The sequence below is a fragment of the Hemitrygon akajei genome, unplaced genomic scaffold (assembly GCF_048418815.1).
Source record: "Hemitrygon akajei unplaced genomic scaffold, sHemAka1.3 Scf000045, whole genome shotgun sequence".
Classification (NCBI taxonomy): domain Eukaryota; kingdom Metazoa; phylum Chordata; class Chondrichthyes; order Myliobatiformes; family Dasyatidae; genus Hemitrygon; species Hemitrygon akajei.
The window spans coordinates 6,532,827-6,557,029 of record NW_027331931.1 but is presented as its reverse complement, the minus strand read 5'-3'; the positions used below and the strand labels follow the sequence as shown (position 1 = coordinate 6,557,029).

The 24,203-nt window shown below is 43.8% G+C and overlaps 1 protein-coding gene across 1 annotated transcript; it reads right to left on the bottom strand.

Moving 5' to 3' along the window:
- Window positions 1–940: 940 nt before the first annotated feature.
- Window positions 941–22,225, bottom strand: LOC140720670 (uncharacterized). The gene is made up of 3 exons (XM_073035521.1): window positions 22,107–22,225; window positions 20,631–20,798; window positions 941–10,065 (listed from the first exon to the last, which is right to left on the bottom strand). Exon 3 carries the CDS (start codon window positions 9,657–9,659, stop codon window positions 7,425–7,427), a length of 2,235 nt encoding a protein of 744 aa, XP_072891622.1. The 5' UTR covers window positions 9,660–10,065; window positions 20,631–20,798; window positions 22,107–22,225; the 3' UTR covers window positions 941–7,424.
- Between the last annotated feature and the right edge of the window lie 1,978 nt (window positions 22,226–24,203).

Below are 24,203 nucleotides of genomic sequence, written 5' to 3'. Positions count from 1 at the left end.
CCTCAGCCCAGAGATTTGAGGGGCAAAGAACATCTCAGACAATGTGCAGTCAGCTCCACTTCTTCAGTCTGCAGAAAATTCAAGGGAAACCTCTTCGCCCACAGAGTGGTGACTGTTTGGACCTCATCCCAGGGAGAGTGAGAGGTGAACAACATGGGAGGATTTGAAAGATCTGTTATGGAACAGAATCACTGGCAGGGTTCAGCTGGCCTGAGTTGACTCTCTACTGTACACTAGGTGTGTTATAAATTCACTAAGTACCGGAGACAGTGTTTAAGATAGAACTGATTCATTTGTCACAGATCTAGTCCCATTAAAGGTGAATATGCAGCAGAAGAAACTCCTCCCATGCCTCGGGAGCAGCAGCAATTACTGCAGAGTTCAACACCTACAGTCACTCTCAAAATTGCATTCAGCAACGGTGATGGACAAATATCCAGCATGCAGCTTATTGAAACTTTCTCTCCTGTGTGAACCCGGTAGTGTGTCGTAAGTGTAACACGCTGTAAGGTTTCACTGTTGATTGAATGGCCTCTCTGTAATGTTTCACTGCTGAGGTAGTGGTTTCTCTGTAGCAGCAATGTCGAGGTTACAATTAGAGATAACAGGGTTTTGGAGTGCTGGGCTATCCAATGACAGAAATGTTCTTTCCTGTGAGTCTGGATGAGAGAATTTCATGGGCTTTTTCTGGGGAGAGATGAGAAGCCACAAATGGGGAGAGTGGGCCCTGTTTTTTCTTACTTCACTAACCCTACAGTCAAAGTAAGAATTATTAATCACATATTGTGTATTGTTTGTCATTTTGGGGTACTGATTTGTAACAGGGGACACGGCACAGCATCCACCCACATTTGGCCGAGGTAGGGGGCTATCACCCCAGGCAACAATAAATATAGATGAGTTAGGCAAGGGTTTTTATAACAAATAACACGTTTATTAAACACTGAAAACAAACCCCCTCAAATGTAAACAAACTCAAACATGACCGGAATTCAGCTGCTGGGCAGCTGCTCAAACAGTTCTTAATAGCTTTGCAGTCCCAAACAGACTTTAAAGCGGTATTGAAAAAAACAGTTGTTTAAAGCGGTATGCCGAAAGAAAACAGTTCTTTAGAGCGATATGCCGAAAGTCCACGTCGATGTCCTTCGATTCCCCGGCGACGAACTTTCCCACGTCGAATTTTATTAAATATAACGGTTTAAAGGTACTGACCTCCCTTCCACACTATTCTCAATCTCCCGCTATTACCAGCGGAGACTAACACGAGAATAGTCAACGAAATCCTTCCGAATGAGGATCAAATAAGGTCGAAATCAATCCACCGTCGAAAATCGATTCTCCTCGATCTCCACCTTCCAAACTTTTCTTCACTCTCCATCAGCAAAGAAACCGCTGGCTATGACCTTTTAAACTTTAGGCATTATATAAAACTTCATCTTTTAACTAAACTGCGTCATCACATTAAATCACGCAGTGACATGAAGTCATCTTGGCAAATCCAGCCACGAACTGCCCCACCTAACAGGGTGGGTCTTCCTTTTATACCCTGTAGAAAAAAACCTGTCACATGACCTCTACTGGCGGGAAAATGACATCACTCCACCATCACAAGACCATTACCTCAAGTCCAGTATAACTTCAACCCCAGTCACGTGACAAGGGTACCACTGTCACGTGTCATGGGTACGTAACACCTCCCTCCAAAAAAAACATTTTTCGTCTGACAAGAACAAAAATTTTTAACAATTACTTACAACAAAAACAAATGTATAAATCATATAACATACACAATATACAATACAGTAGGAGTGTTACAACAAAAAAAAACCACTCCAAAAAAAAATTACATTGTACATTCAACATCGAGATAGACAATCAGCAACCACATTATCTTTACCTTTAATATGAGTTATCACAATATTGTACTTTGTAACATCAAACTCCAATTTAACAATCTTCTGTTTTTGTTTTTCATCTTACTCAGAAAAACTAACGGATTATGATCAGTGTAAACAATAAGTGGTTTTTGAGTTGAACCAACATATACCTCAAAATATTCCAAAGCTAAAACAAGAGATAACAATTCTTTCTCTATTGTTGAATAGTTTCTTTGATGCTTATTAAATTTCTTAGAAAAGTATGCTACTGGATGATCAACCTCATCATCCTCATTCCTTTGCATCAACACTGCTCCCGCAGCTTCATCACTAGCATCTACAGCTAATGAAAAAGGTTTTTCAAAGTCAGGTGCCTTAAGCACAGGTTGTTGACATATCATTGTTTTCAACTTTTCAAATGCTTCCTGACAAGACACTGTCCACACAAACTTCACATTCTTCTGCAGAAGGTTAGTTAATGGAAGGGCAACATTAGCAAAATTCTTACAAAATTTTCGATAATATCCTACCATTCCCAAAAATCTTCTGAGAGTTTTTTTCCCCGTCGGAGTGGGAATCTCTAAAATTGCCTGAACTTTTGCCTGAACAGAAGCTACCTTACCTTGACCTACAACATAACCAAGGTAAGTCACAGTGGCATGTCCAAATTCACTCTTGGCTAAATTAATAGTTAAGTTAGCTTTTGAAAGCTTTTCAAACAATTTCTCCACCGCAATTATGTGTGCTTCCCAAGTATCATTTCCTGTCACTAAATCATCAATATAAGCATCAGTATCTTTCAAACCCTGAATCACAGAATTAATCATCCTCTGGAAAGTACCTGGGGCATTCTTCATCCCAAATGGAAGAACATTATACTCATATAACCCAGATGGAGTTACAAATGCAGAAATCTCTCTACCTCTGTCCGTTAATGGAACACACCAATACCCTTTCAATAAATCAATCTTTGTAAGGAACTTTGCTTTTCCAACCTTATGTACACAATCATCTACTCTAGAAATTGGATATGCATCTGTTTTCGTTACAGCATTCACCTTCCTATAGTCCGTACAAAACCTAATACTACCATCAGGTTTTGGCACCATAACACATGGCGAACTCCAATTCGAGTTAGAATGTCTAATAATATCATTCTCTAACATGTATTCAATTTCTTTCTCAGCAAGTTCACATTTTTCCATGTTCATCCTATATGGATGTTGTTTAATAGGTTTGGCATCTCCAACATCTACATCATGTGAAGCTATAGTAGTCCTTCTCGGAACATCTGGAAACAAATCCCTATACTTAAAAATCAATTCCTTCATCTGTTGTTTCTGCTCTAGCTGTAAATGTGCTAATTTCTCATCCATATTTTCCAGAATGGTCGAATTAGGTAACCTAACAGAAACAATGTTAGACTTAGAATGAAAGTCAGATGAATCATCTATCATGTTCCCAGTTAAATCAAACTCATTCTCACTAACCACAACAGTCACAGTATCAGATTGTTTCTCAAAATATGGTTTAATCATATTTATGTGGCAAAGTTGTGTTGACCTTCTGCGATCTGGAGTTTTTATTACGTAATCCACATCATTGATTCTAGACACAATTTCATAAGGTCCATGAAATCTAGCTTGTAAAGGATTTGTCTGCACTGGGAAAAGAACCAACACCTTATCTCCAGGCTTAAACATCCTCATCCTAGCTTCCTTATCATGCCAAGTTTTCATTTTCTCCTGAGCCAACTTTAAATTTTCCTTGGCTAAGCTACAAGCTTTATGTAACCTGTCCTTAAATTTCAAAACATAGTCCAACAAATTAGTTTGCACTTCCTTACTAATCCACTGTTCCTTCAATAAAGCTAAAGGTCCTCTAACTCTATGCCCAAACACAAGTTCAAATGGACTAAAACCTAAAGATTCCTGTACCGATTCCCTTACTGCAAATAAAAGTAAGTTTATACTCTCATCCTAGTCACTTTCATTCTCCACACAATATGTCCTAATCATATAGTTGAGAGTAGAATGAAACCTCTCCAAGGCCCCTTGCGATTCTGGATGGTATGCAGACGAAGTGATTTGCTTAGCTCCCAATTTATAAACTATCTGTTGAAACAATCCAGACATAAAATTACTGCCTTGATCAGTTTGTATTTCCTTAGGCAATCCAAAATAAGTAAAGAATTTTATAAGAGCCTTCGTCACAGTTTTAGTTTTTATATTCCTAAGTGGTACTGCCTCTGGAAACCTAGACGAAGTACACATGATAGTCAACAAATACTGATAACCAGTTTTTGTCTTTGGTAATGGACCAACACAATCTACAATAACTTTAGAAAACGGTTCACCAAATGCTGGAATAGGTTGTAATGGAGCTACTGGTGTAACCTGATTTGGTTTACCCACAATTTGACAAGTATGGCACGTCTTACAAAACATCGCCACATCTTTTCTTAGACCAGGCCAGTAAAAATGTTTTAAAATCTTGTCCACAGTTTTCCTTACCCCTTGATGTCCACCTAAAGGCACACTATGAGCTAAAGTCAAAATCTCATTCCGATAAACTTTAGGAACAACCACCTGGTAAACAACATACCATTCCTCACTTGCAGGAATTGTAGGCGACCTCCACTTCCTCATCAACACTCCTTTTTCCAAATAATATCCTACTGACACCTTCTCAATTTCACTACCTAGTAAAGCTTGTTCCCTTAATTTTATAATCTCAGGATCTCTATTCTGCCCTGCTATCATCTCCTTCCGAGACAGAGATAAATCTTCATAGTCAGACTTACTCCCAGAACCTTGTTCAAACAACGAAGGTAAGAAGGTCTCTGACACATCCTCAAAACTCAAATCCTGAGTTGAACAGTCATGAGTAACAACCTCATTCTGCACATCAATTGTTTTAGCCATAGCTCTAGTCACAACACAGGAAGAATCTGTGTTAGAATTCACCTCTGGTTCCTCTGACTCCATTGTCAAATGCACTTCAGGAAAAACTTGTCCACCTGCTAAGTCATTACCTAACAATAAAGAAATACCCTTCACAGGTAAGCTATGCTGTAATCCTACTTTAACAAATCCTGTAACTAACCCTGACTTTAAATTTACTTTTTGTAAATGTACAGGCATAAAATCACTTCCAACACCTCTTATGTAATTTACCTCACCAGTATCACTCTCTTCATTAAACTTCAACACACTATCTAACATCAGTGATTGAGAAGCTCCAGTATCCCTAAGAATTTTTATTGGCACCAGAGTAGATCCTTCTTTCAAGGATACAAACCCTTCAGTTATAAAGTGATCATATCCCTTTCTAACTTGGTCAGACTCTAACAAATCCTCATTTGTTTTTACCAAACCCTGTAACTTTACAGGTGCTTCAGTATGTTGCACACAAGCATCTGGAACTGCTTCCTTCTCTTTCTTTATCAATTTGAAACAGTTAGCTATTACATGGCCAGGCTTCTGACGATAGTTACAAATAAGACCAAACTGTCTTTCCTTCACAGGTTTTCCTTCCTCCTTAACCTCTGATTTAATTTCTGATTTACCTTGAGTCTCCATATTATTTTTCCTCTTAAAAATTCTACCCTGAGGAAATTTATTCTTATGGATTAAAACATACTCATCAGCGAATCTAGCACAGTCCTGCAATTTATCAGTATCCCTCTCATTTAAGTAGGTCCTTACTTCAACAGGAATGCTTCTTTTAAATTCCTCCATCAAAATCAGCTCTTTCAATGTATCATAGTCCTCATTTACATTTTTAGAAGAAACCCATCTCTCAAAACACATAGCTTTATCATAGGCAAATTCCACATAAGTCTTTTCCACAGACTTTTTCAAACTCCTGAATCTTTACCTATATGCTTCTGGGACTAATTCGTATGATTTGAGAATATTTGTTTTCACAATATCATAATCTAATGCTTGCGCAGCAGTTAAAGCTGTGTAAACTTGCTGTGCCTTGCCTTTAATCACACTCTGTAACAGTGACCATTTATCTTTCGGCCAGTCTGACATCCGAGCAATAGTTTCAAAATGTTGAAAATATCTTTCCACTTCTGTTTCACTAAATGGAGGGACCAATTTAATTTCTTGGCTAGCAACAAACGGTTTTCTAGAATCAGAAGACTGATTCTCAGACCTTAATTTCGCCATTGCATATTCAAAATCTCTCTGCTTTTGCTCAGATTCCAATTTATAACGCTCCAACTCTGCTTTACTTTGTTCCAACCTCATTTGTTCAATTTGCAACTGTATCTCCAGATTACTTATTGGAAACGATTCTAAAATCGATTCATCAAAATCACCCGAAGCCACAAAATGTGATGCGATTTTTCTCTGTATTACAGCTTTTGATGCAGTCGCCAAAATACCTTTAAGTTGCAATCTCTTAGCAATCTCAGATACTTCAGTTTTTTTCGCCTTCGCTAACAAATCCGCGACTGGCGAATCCAGAAACTCATCAATATTCATCGTTGCCGAATACCACTCACAAGCCAATCAAACAAAAAGAATCGAGCAATCCCCGTTACCAAAACACCGACTCAAAATTCAAAAAGCATTTTAAACTCAAACGATTGAATTCCGGACGTAGCCCCCATAATTATGTTACGTATTCAGGCAACAATAAATATAGATGAGTTAGGCAAGGGTTTTTATAACAAATAACACGTTTATTAAACACTGAAAACAAACCCCCTCAAAAGTAAACAAACTCAAACATGACTGGAATTCAGCTGCTGGGCAGCTGCTCAAACAGTTCTTAATAGCTTTGCAGTCCCAAACAGTCTTTAAAGCGGTATTGAAAAAAAAAACAGTTCTTTAGAGCGATATGCCGAAAGTTCAAAAGCGCACAGTACTTTTAAAAGGAGAGACTTTTTAAAGAGATGTAAATTCTCTTCCACGTCGATGTCCTTCGATTCCCCGGCGTCGAACTTTCCCACATCGAATTTTATTAAATATAACGGTTTAAAGGTACTGACCTCCCTTCCACACTATTCTCAATCTCCCGCTATTTCCAGCGGAGACTAACACGAGAATAGTCAACGAAATCCTTCCGAATGAGGATCAAATAAGGTCGAAATCAATCCACCGTCGAAAATCGATTCTGCTCGATCTTCACCTTCCAAACTTTTCTTCACTCTCCATCAGCAAAGAAACCGCTGGCTATGACCTTTTAAACTTTAGGCATTATATAAAACTTCATCTTTTAACTAAACTGCGTCATCACATTAAATCACGCAGTGACATGAAGTCATCTTGGCAAATCTAGCCACGAACTGCCCCACCTAACAGGTGGGTCTTCCTTTTATACCCTGTAGAAAAAAACCTGTCACTTGACCTCTACTGGCGGGAAAATGACATCACTCCACCATCACAAGACCATTACCTCAAGTCCAGTATAACTTCAACCCCAGTCACGTGACAAGGGTACCACTGTCACGTGTCACGGGTATGTAACATAAGCTGCTAGCCGGAGTGAGAGTTACATAAGGTTAGATGACTGAGTGAATACATTCGCATATTAACAGGAAGTGAATGGCCTCTGCCCAGTGTGAATTCGCTCATGTTCCTTCAATTGTGATGATTGAGTGAATCCCTTCCCACAGTGTGAGCAGGTGAACGGCCTCTCCCCAGCGTGAACTGACTGGTGTGCTTGTAGGACAGATAACTGTGTGAATCCCTTCCCACAGTCTGAGCAGGTGAACGGCCTCTCCCCAGTGTGAACTCGCTGGTGTCTCTGTAGGTTGCATGACAGAGTGAATCTCTTCCCACAGACTGAGCAGGTGAATGGCCTCTCCCCAGTGTGAATTCGCTCATGTACCTTCAATTGAGATGATTGAGTGAATCCCTTCCCACAGAATGTGCAGGTGAACGGCCTCTCCCCAGCGTGAACTGACTGGTGTGCTTGTAGGACAGATAACTGTGTGAATCCCTTCCCACAGTCTGAGCAGGTGAACGGCCTCTCCCCAGTGTGAACTCGCTGGTGTCTCTGTAGGTTGCATGACAGAGTGAATCTCTTCCCACAGACTGAGCAGGTGAATGGCCTCTCCCCAGTGTGAATTCGCTCATGTACCTTCAATTGAGATGATTGAGTGAATCCCTTCCCACAGAATATGCAGGTGAACGGCCTCTCCCCAGTGTGAACTGACTGGTGTGCTTGTAGGACAGATAACTGTGTGAATCCCTTCCCACAGTCTGAGCAGGTGAACGGCCTCTCCCCAGTGTGAACTCGCTGGTGTCTCTGTAGGTTGCATGACAGAGTGAATCTCTTCCCACAGTCTGTGCAGGTGAATGGCCTCTCCCCAGTGTGAATTCGCTCATGTACCTTCAATTGAGATGATTGAGTGAATCCCTTCCCACAGAATATGCAGGTGAACGGCTTCTCCCCAGTGTGAACTCGCTGGTGTCTCTGTAGGTTGCATGACAGAGTGAATCTCTTCCCACAGACTGAGCAGGTGAATGGCCTCTCCCCAGTGTGAATTCGCTCATGTACCTTCAATTGAGATGATTGAGTGAATCCCTTCCCAGTGAATATGCAGGTGAACGGCCTCTCCCCAGTGTGAACTGACTGGTGTGCTTGTAGGGTAGCTAACTGTGTGAATCCCTTCCCACAGACTGAGCAGATGAACGGCCTCTCCCCAGTGTGAACTCGCTGATGTACCTTCAGTTGAGATGACGAAGTGAATCCCTTCCCACAGTCTGAGTAGGTGAACGGCCTCTCCCCCGTGTGAACTCGCTGATGTACCTTCAGTTGAGATGACCGAGTGAATCCCTTCCCACAGTCTGAGCAGGTGAACGGCCTCTTGCCGGTGTGAACTGACTGGTGTGCTTGCAGGCCAGACAACTGTGTGAATCCCTTCCCACAGTCCGAGCAGGTGAACGGCCTCTCTCCGGTGTGAACTCGCTGATGTACCTTCAGTTGAGATGACGAAGTGAATCCCTTCCCACAGTCTGAGCAGGTGAATGGCCTCTCCCCAGTGTGAACTCGCTGATGTACCTTCAGTTGAGATGACCGAGTGAATCCCTTCCCACACTCCGAGCAGGTGAATGGCCACTCTCCAGTGTGAACTGACTGGTGTGTCAGTAGGTAAGATGACAGAGTGAATCCCTTCCCACAGTCTGAGCAGGTGAACGGCCTCTCTCCGGTGTGAACTCGCTGATGTACCTTCAGTTGAGATGACGAAGTGAATCCCTTCCCACAGTCTGAGCAGGTGAATGGCCTCTCGCCAGTGTGAACTCGCTGATGTACCTTCAGTTGAGATGACCGAGTGAATCCCTTCCCACACTCCGAGCAGGTGAATGGCCACTCTCCAGTGTGAACTGACTGGTGTGTCAGTAGGTAAGATGACAGAGTGAATCCCTTCCCACAGTCTGAGCAGGTGAATGGCCTCTCCCCAGTGTGAACTCGCTGATGTACCTTCAGTTGAGATGACCGAGTGAATCCCTTCCCACAATCCGAGCAGGTGAATGGCCACTCTCCAGTGTAAACTGACTGGTGTGTCAGTAGGTAAGATGTCAGAGTGAATCCCTTCCCACAGTCTGAGCAGTTGAACGGCCTTTCCCCAGTGTGAACTGACTGGTGTGCTTGCAGGCCAGAGAACTGTGTGAATCCCTCCCCACAGTCTGAGCAGGTGAATGGCCTCTCTCCGGTGTGAACTCGCTGATGTACCATCAGTTGGGATGAGTAAGTGAATCCTTTCCCACAGTCCGAGCAGGTGAACGGCTGCTCCCCGTTGTGAACTCGCTGGTGAGCCATTACGTCAGAAGACCGAGTGAATCCTGCCCCACAACTTCAGCAGATGAGCAGCCTCTGCCCAGTGTGAACTGACTGGTTTGTCCACAGGTGGGAAGACGACTGAATCCCTTCCCACACACAGAGCAGGTGAATGGCCTTGTCCAGTGTGAACTTGCTGATGTACCTTCAGTTGAGAAGACCCACTGAATCCATTCTCACAGTCACAGCAGATGAACGGCCTCTCCCCTGTGTAAAATGACCGCTGTGCCAGTCGGTCAGTTGACTAAATGAATCCCTCCCCACAGTCTGAGCAGGAAGGATGATCGAGTGTATCCCTTGCTTCACTTACTACATATCTGGACAGAGACAGCAAAATTGGCGCGTTGTGTTCGAGATTCCCGTAGATAAATTCCTTGTTGTTTTTAGCCTGTAAAAAGATTTACAAAATCTATCAATTTGTGTAGGACAACTTTTCATATGAGATCACTTGAGTTGTCAAGGTGTGATCTGGCAACACACTCTTACAGTGAAGTTCATCCCAAGTTGGAGAGGGAAATCATCTTCTAACTGGGCAGAGTGCTGGTATCTGGAATGACCATCAAACTCTCTGATGCTCTTCCTCTCTTCCTCTCTCTATAAGAATGGGGCATTTCTGCCATCTCCAATCTGTGACCTGACTCAGTTTGACTCTTTCCATTGGTATTATTCCCTGTTCCCACTGAGCTGCATGGGCTCCTGGCCCCACAGTAACTGAAACACTCTCACACAAATAGCCTGCAGTGCATTCTACGCACCCACCACTCTCTGTGTAAAAAACTTGCCCCTGACATCCCCTCGGTATCTATTTCCAAGTACCATAAAACTATGCGCCCTCATGTTAGCCATTTCAGTCCTGGGAATAAACCTCTGGCTATCCACACAATCAATGCCCCTCATCATCTTATACACCTAAAAAAGGCTCTAAACATAAACAAGGAAATTGTACATTGCTTTGGGAAACTGTTAGAAGTATACAAGATTATGAGGGTATAGATAAGGTAAATGTAAACAGCTTTTTCCACCAAGGTTGTGTGGGATGACAACCAGAGGTCATGGGTAAGTGGGGAAGATGAAAATTTAATGGGAACATTTGGAAAAGCTCTTTACTGAAATGGTCGTGAGAGTGTGGAATGAGAAGTCAGCATGTGGTGAATATGAGCTCGGTTTCACCATTTCAAAGAGGTTTTGAAGGAAGCCTGGATGGTAGGGGTATGGAGGGCGATGGTCTCGGTGCAGGTACTTGCAATAGACAGCTTAAGTGTTTTTTTGGCATTGACTAGATGGGCCAAATGGCCTGTTTCCATATTGAACGTCTCCATGATTCTATGACAGAGAAGCTGGACAAACTTGTTTGGAAGGGAAAAGGTTGGAGTGACAATGAAGCAGCAATGGCTGGAGTTTCTGGGAGCAATTCGGGAGCTGAGCGATCGATACATCCCAAAGAAATGGAAGCATTGGAAAGGCAGGAGGACACAATCGTGGCTGTAATGAGGAGCCAAAGCCAACATAAAAGCCAAAGAGAGGGCAAACAAACATGCAAAAGCTATTGGGAAGCTAGAAACCAACAGACAACAAAGAAAGAAAAAGTTCAGATGAGCTCAGAGCATGGATGATGATTAATGAGTCTTGGTAGCACTCAAATGTCTGAGGCATTTAAAAGAACAAAATATCCAGGGCTTCAATATCTCCTGAAAGCCAAGGTTCCCTGCACCAGTTACATTTCAACTTTTACATTGTTAGGCACATAGAAACTCTACACCCTCAAAATTTCACTTTTGAAGGCCTCCCACTTACAAAGTACTCCTTTATCAGAAAACAGCCTGTCCCAAACCACACCTATCAGATCCTTTCTGACACCATCAAAATTGACCTCTCTCCAATTTAGAATCTAAACTCATGGTCCAGACCTCTCTTTTTCCATCTTTATTTTGAATTTCTTGGCATTATGATCACTAATTTCTGTCGCCAGCCCTGATCATTGCCTAACAGCTTATTGCACACTTCTACATCGGGAATTTTACGTACCGATTAAGGGCACATTTGACAAACTCTACCCCATCTAGTCCTTTTACAGTATGGGAGTCCCAGTCAACACATGGAAAGTTAAAATCACTTACTGAATCAACTTTTGTTTCTTGGGATGGTCTGCAATCTCTCTACAAATTTGTTCCCCTGAATCCCTCAGACTGTTGGGTGCCACCACATCCCAATGATGTCTACAAATTCCCTTTCCTGAACTCATCTGGCTTTCCTACGATGCTTCTTGCATTGTGACATATGGAGCTCAGCACATTCATCGCACAATGCTCAACCATTTGATTGCTGACTCTGTCTGAAGTCTGAACAACATCTGACTGGTATGTGTAGAGATAACATCTGAAGTTTGTGTAGAGATAGCAGGAGCTCTGACGGAGATCTTTCAGATGTCATTAGAAACGTGGATTGTGCCGGAGGATTGGCGTATTGCTCATGTGGTTCCATTGTTTAAAAAGGGTTCTAGAAGTAAGCCTAGCAATTATAGACCTGTCAGTTTGACATCAGTGGTGGGTAAATCAATGGAAAGTATTCTTAGAGATAGTATTTATAATTATCTGGATAGACGGGATCTGATTAGGAGTAGCCAGCATGGATTTGTGCGTGGAAGGTCATGTTTGACAAACCTTATTGAATTTTTTGAAGAAGTTACGAGGAATGTTGATGAGGGTAAGGCAGTGGATTATAGATAGATAGATAGATACTTTATTCATCCCCATGGGGAAATTCAACATTTTTTCCAATGTCCCATACACTTGTTGTAGCAAAACTAATTACATACAATACTTAACTCAGTAAAAATATGATATGCATCTAAAGACACCCTCTCAATAAGCATTAATAAATAGCTTTTAAAAAGTTCTTAAGTAGTTTACTTAAATACATTGAGTCCTAACCCCGGCACTTTAACATATCTTACTCCTGGTGGTTGAATTGTAAAGCCAAATGGCATTGGGGAGTAATGATCTCTTCATCCTGTCTGAGGAGCATTGCATTGATAGCAACCTGTCGCTGAAACTGCTTCTCTGTCTCTGGATGGTGCTATGTAGAGGATGTTCAGGGTTTTCCATGATTGACCGTAGCCTACTCAGCGCCCTTCGCTCAGCTACCGATGTTATACTCTCCAGTACTTTGCCCACGACAGAGCCCGCCTTCCTTACCAGCTTATTAAGATGTGAGGCGTCCCTCTTCTTAATGCTGCCTCCCCAACATGCCACCACAAAGAAGAGGGCGCTCTCCACAACTGACCTATAGAACATCTTCAGCATCTCACTACAAACATTGAATGACGCCAACCTTCTAAGGAAGTACAGTCGACCCTGTGCCTTCCTGCACAAGGCATCTGTGTTGGCAGTCCAGTCTAGCTTCTCGTCTAACTGCACTCCCAGATACTTGTAGGTCTTAACCTGCTCCACACATTCTCCATTAATAATCACTGGCTCCATATGAGGCCTAGATCTCCTAAAGTCCACCACCATCTCCTTGGTCTATATATGTAGTCTATATGGACTTCAGCAAGGCCTTTGACAAAGTTCCACATGGAAGGTTAGTTAAGAAGGTTCAGTCGTTAGGTATTAATGCTGGAGTAATAAAATGGATTCAACAGTGGCTAGATGGGAGATGCCAGAGAGTAGTCGTGGATAATTGTTTATCGGGATGGAGGCCGGTGACTAGCGGGGTGCCTCAGGGATCTGTTTTGGTCCCAATGTTGTTTGTAATATAAATAAATGATTGGATGATGGGGTGGTAAATTGGATTAGTAAGTATGCTGATGATACTAAGGTAGGAGGTGTTGTGGATAATGAGGTGGGTTTTCAAAGCTTGCAGGGAGATTTATGCCAGCTAGAAGAATGGGCTGAACGTTGGCAGATGGAGTTTAATGCTGAGGAGTGTGAGGTTCTACATTTTGGCAGGAATAATCCAAATAGAACATACAGGGTAAATGGTAGGGCATTGAGGAATGCAGTGGAACAGAGAGATCTAGGAGTAACAGTGCATAGTTCCCTGTAGGTGGAGTCTCATGTAGACAGGGTGGTGAAGAAGGCTATTGGAAGGCTGGCCTTTATAAATCAGAGCATTGAGTACAGAAGTTGGGATGTAATGTTAAAATTGTACAAGGCATTGGTAAGGCCAAATTTGGAATATTGTGTACAGTTCTGGTCACTGAATTATAGGAAAGATATCAATAAATTAGAGAGAGTGCAGAGACGATTTACTTGGATGTTACCTGGGTTTCAGCACTTAAGTTACAGAGAAAGGTTGAATGTTAGGTCTCTATTCATTGGAGCGTAGAAGGTTGAGGGGGGATTTGATCGAGGTATTTAAAATTTTGAGAGGGATAAATAGAGTTGACCTGAATAGGCTGTTTCCATTGAGAGGAGGGGAGATTCAAACGAGAGGACATGATTTGAGAGTTAGGGGGCAAAAGTTTAGGGGAAACACGAGGGGGTATTTCTTTACTCAGAGAGTGATAGCTGTGTGGAATGAGCTTCCTGTAGAAGTAGTAGAGGCCAGTTCAGTTGTGTCATTTAAGGTAAAATTGGATAGGTATATGGACAGGAAAGGAGTGGAGGGTTATGGGCTGAGTGCGGGTAGGTGGGACTAGGTGAGATTAAGAGTTCGGCATGGACTAGGAGGGCCGAGATGGCCTGTTTCTGTGCTGTGATTGTTATATGGTATCAAGAAAACAAACTCTCCCTCATTGTCACAAAAACAAAGGAGCTGATTGTGGAGGACAGGGGGAAAGGAGAGACAGACAATGCTGTCACCCTGTGACAGGTGAACAACCGACAGCTTCCCCAGTTTCCGAATCCCCAGTGGTGGGCACTTAATCTGGACTCCACCGCGTTTGAATCCCTTCTGCCAGCTGTGACTCTTTGCTATGACCCTATGGGGTGCTCAACTGAGGAAAGCCAATATCATGCACCCCACGAGGGACAGAAGTTCCCAGTCATGGTGATTGGACAGGATTAAGGAAAAGAGGGCAGTGCATTACGGGCCGAAGTTCCGCATTTCCCTTGGCGACAGACAGGACTGGTGGCTCCCCATACCATCGTTAGGGTTTGCCCTGGGTTCAAGTCCAAGAGCCTAGGGTTCCTTGCCTACATCCTGACGAAACAAGCCTCCAGCAACAAGGGAGACTGGCAAGACTTGGCCGCGGGCCAACTCCGATACTGGAAGGAGTCTGAGGTGAAGACAGGACATCTGGTAAGACAATCTTTTAATATTAACAGAACCCAAGACATTGCACATAATCTCTGCTTAATTTCAGACAATGAAGTTGACAGCACCAACTGCCCCCCATCCAGATCACCATGAAAGAAGGACAGACTCTCCCATCCCTTCCTCAATATGCCCTCAAGCCCGAGGCAACATTTTCTGAGGATGGAAGCTCTTTTGTGGATCCAGCAGGGAAACGATGTGATAGTGACGGACAGTGGCCTCTTTTGAAGCAGCTGTCTCCGCCCAGAAGGCTGAGCTGTTTGTTCTGACTTGTGCCTATATCCCAGCAACAGACTAAAGTGGGAACGTTTACACAGACTCCCGTTATGCATTTGGAATTGTACATGACTACGGGGATCTCTGGGAACATGGGGATTCCTGACTTCCTCTGGCTACTCCATTAGTAATGCCACCTTTGTAAACAACTTACTCACCGCTCTACAGCTACCTCGCATTTTGGTTGTTATTAAATGAGCAGCCCACACCCACATGTCCGACTGAGTCACTAAATACAATGCTTTAGCGGATGAAATAGCGAAAAGTGCGGCACAATCCTCGGTAGTTGTAGTCCCCTCGGGTTCCCGTCAAGCATCCCTCTGTGACTTAAGCAGAACAGGTTTGCCAGACATGAGGGAGGTACGTACTTTTCAGGGGGATGTCTCTGAGGAGGAGCGCAAATTGTGGTCCCAGATGGGATGCCTGAAAGAACCCAACCTAGCTTTTTGGATTACCCAGCGGGACAGGTTTGTGTTCCTACACAATTTTTACCAATATTGGTCGATCATATACACAATTGTACACACCTGGGAAAGGAGGGAATGGTTGGTAACCAGTACCCTGCACACCGGGTACATCTCCCTTGCCAGGTGGACCTTTTTGTGTCTACAAGTTGAATTGCCTAGAGTACATTGCTATAGATACTGCTTAGTTATTATCTGCTTAGTAGGTGGATTGAAGCTATTCCAACTACCAATAATACTGCTATGACAGCTATGAAGATATTATTACGGGAAATAATTCCCAGGTACGGCCTGCCAAAGATGCTGAGCTCTCACAATGGCCCACACTTTGTGGTGAAAGTAAACAAAGGGGTACGTAACGAACTAGCTATCCAGCAACAATTCCGCTGTGTACACCACCCACAGGCCGCTGGCAGAGTGGAAAGAGCCAATGGCACTCTGAAGAGTAAACTAGCCAGACTAACAGTGGAGACTGGACTCACTTGGCTGAAGGTCCGACCATTAGCCCGATTCCACATGAGGGTTACCCCACAGGGGAAAACAGGGTTGTCACCAGCTGAAATCATTTATAGATGGCCCATGAGGACACCCTGGTGACTAAGACCTTGTGTACCATTGCTCCCAGAAAGTCTACCAGCAAAATTGGATGCATAACCCATATATGTCAAACTCAAGGCACGCGGGCCAAATCCGGCCCACGGTGGAATTATCTGTGGCCCGCGAGATAATATCTAATTACTATTAAAGCTGGCCCCAGTAATCGAAGCGCCTATGGCGTATGATATGGCTAGTGCTGAGTTTATTCAGGCACCAGGTTTTCAGGATTTTTAGTGTTTATTCAGCAGTCTTGCTCGGCAGTCTTCATCATAAGAAACGGAATTTGTAAAGCGAAACACTTTGTAGTTATAGCAGAGACTGAGACACATGAGAGCAGGCTGAAAAAACGGAGGCAACGAAAGCTGCGTTTGCACGCGTCCAACTGATCCGGCCCGCATGAAGCTGCATTTTGCTCAATCCGGCCCGTGACCTAAAATGAGTTTGACACCCCTGGCATAACTGAAGGGAAGAGATTGGGAAATATGTATGCCAACTAACCAAAATTTTCCAAGCATCACATTCACAGGTACGATAGGCTTACAAGGAAGAGAACTACCCCGCAGAGAGGAGTGACAATCCCACAATAGAACCTGGCAATTTTGTCCTAATCATGAACTGGGATTGAGGGAAACTCGGACCTCGGTGGGAAGGACCATATCAGGTGTTACTGACCACTCCCACGGCTGTTTGTTACAGAAGGAACTGCGTAGAAGGGCTCTCTCAGACTTAAGGAAAATGTATTCGTTGCTAGTGGTGTTTGTGTTTTGTCTTATTGCTCAAACAACATCCGTGGGCCCCCATGTTAACAACTTTCTGTCTCTCTGTCACACCTATGCCAAACAGGCAGAACTAAGGGCCTGCTGGGTTTGTGCTGAAATTCCACAGCATGGTAAAACTATGATTCCAATGTCAGTAATCCTGCTCAACCAGAGTGAGGAACTCTCAGCTTGGGCTTTCTCAAATAACATCCGGGGAAGAGAGTGAGGAACTGTGGTCCAGTCAGAGATGACTGTGGCTGTCAGTGTTTTGAGGGATGGTATCTCAAGTTCCCATCAAATGGAACTTCCTACACTGGGAACATGCATCCTGGCCTTACTTGCAGGTGCCCAGCAGCCGAGACGAATAACTGAGACTGAGCGATTTTGGATGATCGCTTTTCTCTCCTATGGAGTAGCCAGGAATTCACGAGAGATAACCAAGTTACCTACAGCACTTGAGGAGCTGGCCACAACACTGCAGGAGCTCTGACAGAAACACAGGCCTAAGTAACAGAAATATCTACTGAAATGATTGCAATCTGGCAAACAGTCCTACAGAATTGTATGGCTTTAGATTTTATCCCAGCTGTGAAAGGGGGAACCTGTGCTATTATTGACACAGAATGCTGCACCTATATCCCTGATGAATCTAATAACATTACATCCCTTCCGAGCACACTGCCAAGGAGATTGACAGCATCAAGAAACTAGGGCAGGATTTACACCGGTTCACTGAAGGGTCAAAATGGTGGTCTTTGAAGGTCTGTTCAGTAATACGCGGAGCAGGATATTGCATTCTGGCCTAATAGTTGTCCATATCATTGTTATAAATACTGCTGTACGCTGCTTTTTCCCACTGATAAGTCAATGTTCACTGCTATCCCAATAATAAGCCCTGGATCACTAGTCACATCAAAGACCTCCTAAACCAGAAGAAGAGGGCCTTTAAAGATGGTGATCGGTTGGAGCTTAAAAGAGTTCAGAAGGAACTCAGAGTACAGATAAGGGGGGCAAAGGAGCAGTATAGGAGGAAGCTAGAACAAAAGCTGCAGAAAAAAAGCATGAAGGAGGTGTGGGATGGGATGAAGATCATCACCGGATGCGGTGCAAAGCAGGGGGCAAACATAAGTGGAGATGTGGAGAAAGCAAACCAGCTGAACAACTTCTTCAATAGGTTCGACAGCACAATCTCATCCTCACCGCAGAACTCCACACCAGGCTTACTTCCCTCACAGGAAAATAGCCACTCACAGGAGACCTTGCCCACGCCCAGGATTACGGCTGCAACAGGTGGAAGGTCAACTGAGGAAGATCTGTACCAGCAAGGCGGCTGGACCGGATGGAGTTTCCCCACGATTACTGAGGGCCTGTGCGACTGAACTGGGAGAAACACTACAGCGCATCTTCAACATGAGTCTAGATCAGAGAAGAGTACCCAGACAGTGGAAAACATCCTGTATTGTCCTGGTACCAAAGAAACCACAACCAAAGGAGTTGAATGACTTCAGACCTGTTGCCTTGACGTCGCACGTGATGAAGACCATGGAGCGGCTGATAATACAGAATCTGAGGCCACAAACCAAGCACGCCCGGGATCCGCTTCAGTTTGCGTATAAGGAGAAGGTGGGAGTGGAGGATGCTATCATGTATTTGCTGCACAAATCACTCTCTCACCTAGATGGGGTCAGTTGTGCTGTGAAGATTACATTCCTTGACTTCTCTAGTGCCTTTAACACCATCCAGCCCAAGATCTTAAGGCACAAACTAACGGAGATGGGAGTAGACTCTCACATGGTGGATTGGATAGTGGACTACTTGACAGATAGACCTCAGTATGTGCGGTTGGGAGACTGTAGGTCTGACACGGTGGTCAGCAGCACAGGAGCGCCGCAGGGAACCGTACTCTCTCCGGTCCTGTTCACCCTGTACACATCAGACTTCCAATATAACTCGGAGTCCTGCCATGTGCCGAAGTTCGCTGATGACACGGCCATAGTGGGGTGTGTCAGGAATGGACAGGAGGAGGAGTATAGGAAACTGATACAGGACTTTGTGATATGGTGCAACTCAAACTACCTGCGTCTCAATATCACCAAGACCAAGGAGATGGTGGTGGACTTTAGGAGATCTAGGCCTCATATGGAGCCAGTGATCATTAATGGAGAATGTGTGGAGCAGGTTAAGACCTACAAGTATCTGGGAGTACAGTTAGACGAGAAGCTAGACTGGACTGCCAACACAGATGCCTTGTGCAGGAAGGCACAGAGTCGACATTACTTCCTTAGAAGGTTGGCGTCTTTCAATGTCTGCAGTGAGATGCTGAAGATGTTCTATAGGTCAGTTGTTGAGAGCGCCCTCTTCTTTGTGGTGGCGTGTTGGGGAGGAAGCATTAAGAAGAGGGACGCCTCACGTCTTAATAAGCTGGTAAGGAAGGCGGGCTCTGTCGTGGGCAAAGTACTGGAGAGTTTAACATCGGTAGCTGAGCGAAGGGCGCTGAGTAGGCTACGGTCAATTATGGAAAACCCTGAACATCCTCTACATCGTACCATCCAGAGACAGAGAAGCAGTTTCAGCGACAGGTTACTATCGATGCAATGCTCCTCAGACAGGATGAAGAGGTCAATACTCCCCAATGCCATTAGGCTTTACAATTCAACTGCCAGGACTTAAGACCTTTTTTTTTAAATCTATTATTAATGCTTTTTGAGTTAGTGATTTAAATGCATATCATATTATTACTGAGTTAAGTATTGTATGTAATTAGTTTTTGCTACAACAAGTGTATGGGACATTGGAAAAAAGGTTGAATTTCCCCATGGGGATGAATAAAGTATCTATCTATCTATCTATCTATCTATCTATCTATCATGTTGTACCCGATTACTTTCCCTGCAAAAAATTACTGCTCTGTTGATCATGTAATGATCAAAAGGAGGGAATGATAAAGTGTGTAAAAGGGTTAACACTTTATTAAAAAATAGCAGCCTGTTTTTCTGCAAGAAACTGCTGATGATCAACAGATTGGCTCAACCGATGTGCTGAGCCATATTTCTTCTTGAGGGTAGCTAGTTAGGGTTTCAGGATGCCTATCTCCTTGCACATTCACATGTAGAGATAGGACAGCTTCAGTCTGTTCTGTGTGTGCAAGCCATTATGACTGTTTTGTAATCTGTCTTTAGGGGCTCCAGCCTGTCATGTAGTAAATAACGTTGGCTCCAACCTGTCTTGTGTGGGGGGTATCTGAACGGATATATCTGTGGTGTAAGGGGAATTGTTAGTCAGTTAGTGGATTGGGCGGGAACAGTCATCGACTGTGCCTGTTTGAGCGACTAACTGAGTAAGCCCGATGCTTGAAATAAAGAGTTTGTACTTATACAGTCTCTCAGTGACTTTATCCAGATTCGACTTCCACAGAATGGGAGTGGTTTTAAAGGGCTGGGCTGCTGGAAGCACATTACCAGACCTGGACTGATTGCAACTGGGTCTGACAGAGGCATAACTGGTACTTCTGGGCATGTTCAGTCTCACTCCAGCTAATTCCTACCTTCCACTGTACAGGTATGTAATGTCTAAAGAACAGTGTTTCAGTAAATGAGACTCACCAAACTTTCTCCTGACAGAATCACTGGAATCTCTGAGCCAGTTGGGTTCTCTCCAGTTGATGCTCCCAGTCCTCGGGTTGGTTCACTTGTTGCTGTTCCCTCGTCATCAGTCGTGGTTTGCTTCCAGTTGGGGTTTTTCTTCCAATAAATCTCTCACTGCAGGTCTAACTTTAAATTGAAAGATAATGATGCACATTAACAACAAAAAAAAGAACCAAACATTTCTGCTTAATGTTATTAAGAACGAAACTCACTGAAATTTAAATATTGAAGGCAAATATACAGTAATGATCTCAGTGAGTAATCTTTTATTGTCCCAAACACATCACAAAACGATATCAGAATCAGAATCAGAATCAGACTTTAATCGCCAAGTACCTATGCACATACAAGGAATTTACTTCTGGCAGATGTTGTCTCTCTGCTCATAACAATAATAATGATAAATATAAATGAAAATATAGATTATACATACAGGTAGTGCAATCCAAGTAATAGTTAGCCGACAGTTAACCGGCAGTTAACCGTTCAGCAAAGTGACCGCAGTAGGGCCTGGTGTTCAGGAGCTCATCCCTGCTGAATATGACTGGATCCGCTTGAACAAAAACAATAAAAAGACACAAAAATACACAAAAAGCCAGAGAGCTCGGCACCGAGGCCGCCAGCTGCGGCGCCATTTTGAACATGATAAGAAGGAGCCATCATTCAATCATGGTAAGACATAAGGAACAGAATCAGATGATTCAATCCATCTGATCTGCTCCATCATTCAACTATGGTTGATTTTTATTCCAACACCATATTCTTGCCTTCCTCCTGTAACCCTGTAGCTACTTAGCAATCTTGAATGTATTAATCTCCGTCATAAATATATCCAAACGGCAGCCTCAACCAAACTCTGCGGCAACAAATTCCACACTTCAGACACCTTTTGGCCAAAAGATTTTTCTCAACTGAATTTTAACAGGAAGCATTTTTATTCTGAGACCATGCTGTCAGATCACAGACTCTCCGTCTAATGGAAACATCCTCTCCATGTCCACTGTATCCAGGCTTTTCAGTATTCGGTAGGTTTACTTAACCATACAACCCTCCACCACCCCCACCGTCCCTCTGAACTCCATCGAGCACAGGTCCGGAACCATCAAATGCTCCTCATACATAAAGCCGATCGTTCCTGATATTATTCATGTCAACCTTGTTATCAACACGCCACGTGATCTTGCGTCACAAAGCGGAGGGCGGGGCAGATCTCCGGCACACAGCCTCACGTGACCTGTTCGTGGGTCTCCTATTTCAACTCTGCGGAAACAGACAGCCTGGGCTCCTAGTTTGAATCGTTCAATGCAGATTAAGTGAAGTCGACACATTTATGCCGAGCCCATATAACTGGAAAATAAATGAGTAACTGGCCCTCAGTTCGGGGCTCACGGCCAACATCGGATTTCCCCGCTCGGGATCGGTCTCAATACTCACAAATAGGAAAGTGATATCTTCAGCCTGGAGACAGTAATCCGGATCCCCGGCTCCCCAATATAGGAGACGCGAAACCTTTCTCGATCCCGCAGACTTCAGCACTGAGCGTTAGAGAAAACACCACACACCCGGAAACAGTGAGCATGCGCGAAGTTTGCGGTACGTCATCAAGAGGGCGGGGCCTCAGAAATGGATGCGCGATGTTGCCCTCCTGCGGTTTAATGCGGGGGGGGGGGGGTAAACTTCATCACGTGACCCCCAGACAGATGTCCAGTTACCCACCACTCTGTGGAAAGAAGCAAACGCCGCTCACATCTCTTCTCACCTTAAATGTATTAGACATTTCAACCCCCAGGAAAAATATATCGTCTGTCCACTCTATCTATTCCTCTCGTAATCTTATAAACGTCCATCCAGTCTCACCCCAGCCTGCGCCGCTCTGGAGAAAACAACACAAGTCTGTCCAACCAGGACGGGCAGCATCCGTCGAAACGAGCAGTCAACGTTTCGGGCCGAGACCCTTCGTCAGTCCTGAGTTCCTCCAGCGTGTGTGTACGTGTTGATTTGACCACAGCATCAGCAGTGTACTTTGTGTGCGTCCAACCTCTCGTTATAGCTCTTGCTCTCTAACCCACGCAATATCCTGGTAAACCTCTTCCCCGCCCTCTCCAAAGCCCCGACATCCTTCCGAGAATGGGGGCGACCAGAACTGTATGAGACACTCCAGATGTGGTCTAACTAGTTTTATAAAACTGTGTTACGAACCGTAACGTTTTAGAAACGAACCAGCAGCAATAGAGTTCACACTGGAGTCTGGTTTTGATGTTAATACCACTCTCTTTATTGGTCTCTACTTATAACATAGTAACTTAACGAAATAAAGGAAAGTTAGCGTGTTAACTGTATATATGTGTAAATATTGCTCCCAGACTATCGAGCCTGACGGAACAAAGCTCAGAGTCTTGAGATGGTAAAGTAGGAAAGTTCAGTAATCCACGGAATAAATGATGGGAGAGAGATATTTGTAATCCAGGGTGAAATGTAGAGAAAAGGCCGTTACATCAAAATAACCGTCGACGACGTTCTTATCCTTTGAATCCGTCCACATACGAGTTATCAGCGAAAGTGACCTGTCACAGGAATACCGTCTTCCAGGGGTTACCACACAACATACCCAGGCAATGGTTAACACAAGATATTCCAAAATCCACTCCTATGGATTATACGAAGTGACAGCCACACACATTCGTTGTGGTTCCGTGTCCCGATGATCAACCCACTCTTGTGGGCATAGGAGAGTTCCAAGCCTCAACTGCGACTAACTGAAGCGATCAGCTTTTACAGTCTCTCTCTCTCTATCTATCTTTAGACTGGCCGACTGCCTGTCTGCAGATCGCTCTCTCTCTCTCTTATGGTTCGGTCCACAGTCAGCGCTGTCAGCCTGTGACTGACGTCATAGTCCCGCCTCCTGACGCCGGCGCTCTTAAAGAAACAGTCACAGTACGACCGCAGGCTCGTAACAGCCGCAACACAACTTCCCGACTTTTGAACTCAATGCTTCAACTAATAAAGACAACCATGCCATTTGCCTTCTTAACCACCCGATCAATCTGTGCAGACACTTTCAGGGAGCGATGAACTTGGAATCTAAGATCCATCTGATCATGAACACAGTTCAGAGTTTTGCATTTAACAGTGTACTGTCTCATACATTCGACCTACCGAGCTGCCAGGATGATCATCACTAATCAAATCTCACTGAGATTTCTCAGGTCCTGTTGAATTTATTGCCAAGTGCACAAGTACGGGAAGGTACAGGTACAGAGAAACACTGACTTGTGGCAGCATCACAGGCAAGTACATTCAGTTAACACACGGAACACAAATTATACGATTCTCTGTCAGTAGCAATATATAAATATGTTTTATGTCATTAACAATATATAAAATACATTGTGTTATGATCAATATTAAAAAGTGCATTTTGTGTCAATAACAGACTTGGAAATGTTGAATTTGGTCCCTGTCTCCATTCCTCCTGTAATCCACAACCAGCTCCTTTGTTTTTGTCACAATGAGGGAGAGGTTGTTTTCTTG

Bases quoted from the DNA above. Each gene is read 5' to 3' on its own strand.
- LOC140720670 (XM_073035521.1), bottom strand. From the start codon at position 9,659: ATGGCTCACCAGCGAGTTCACAACGGGGAGCAGCCGTTCACCTGCTCG.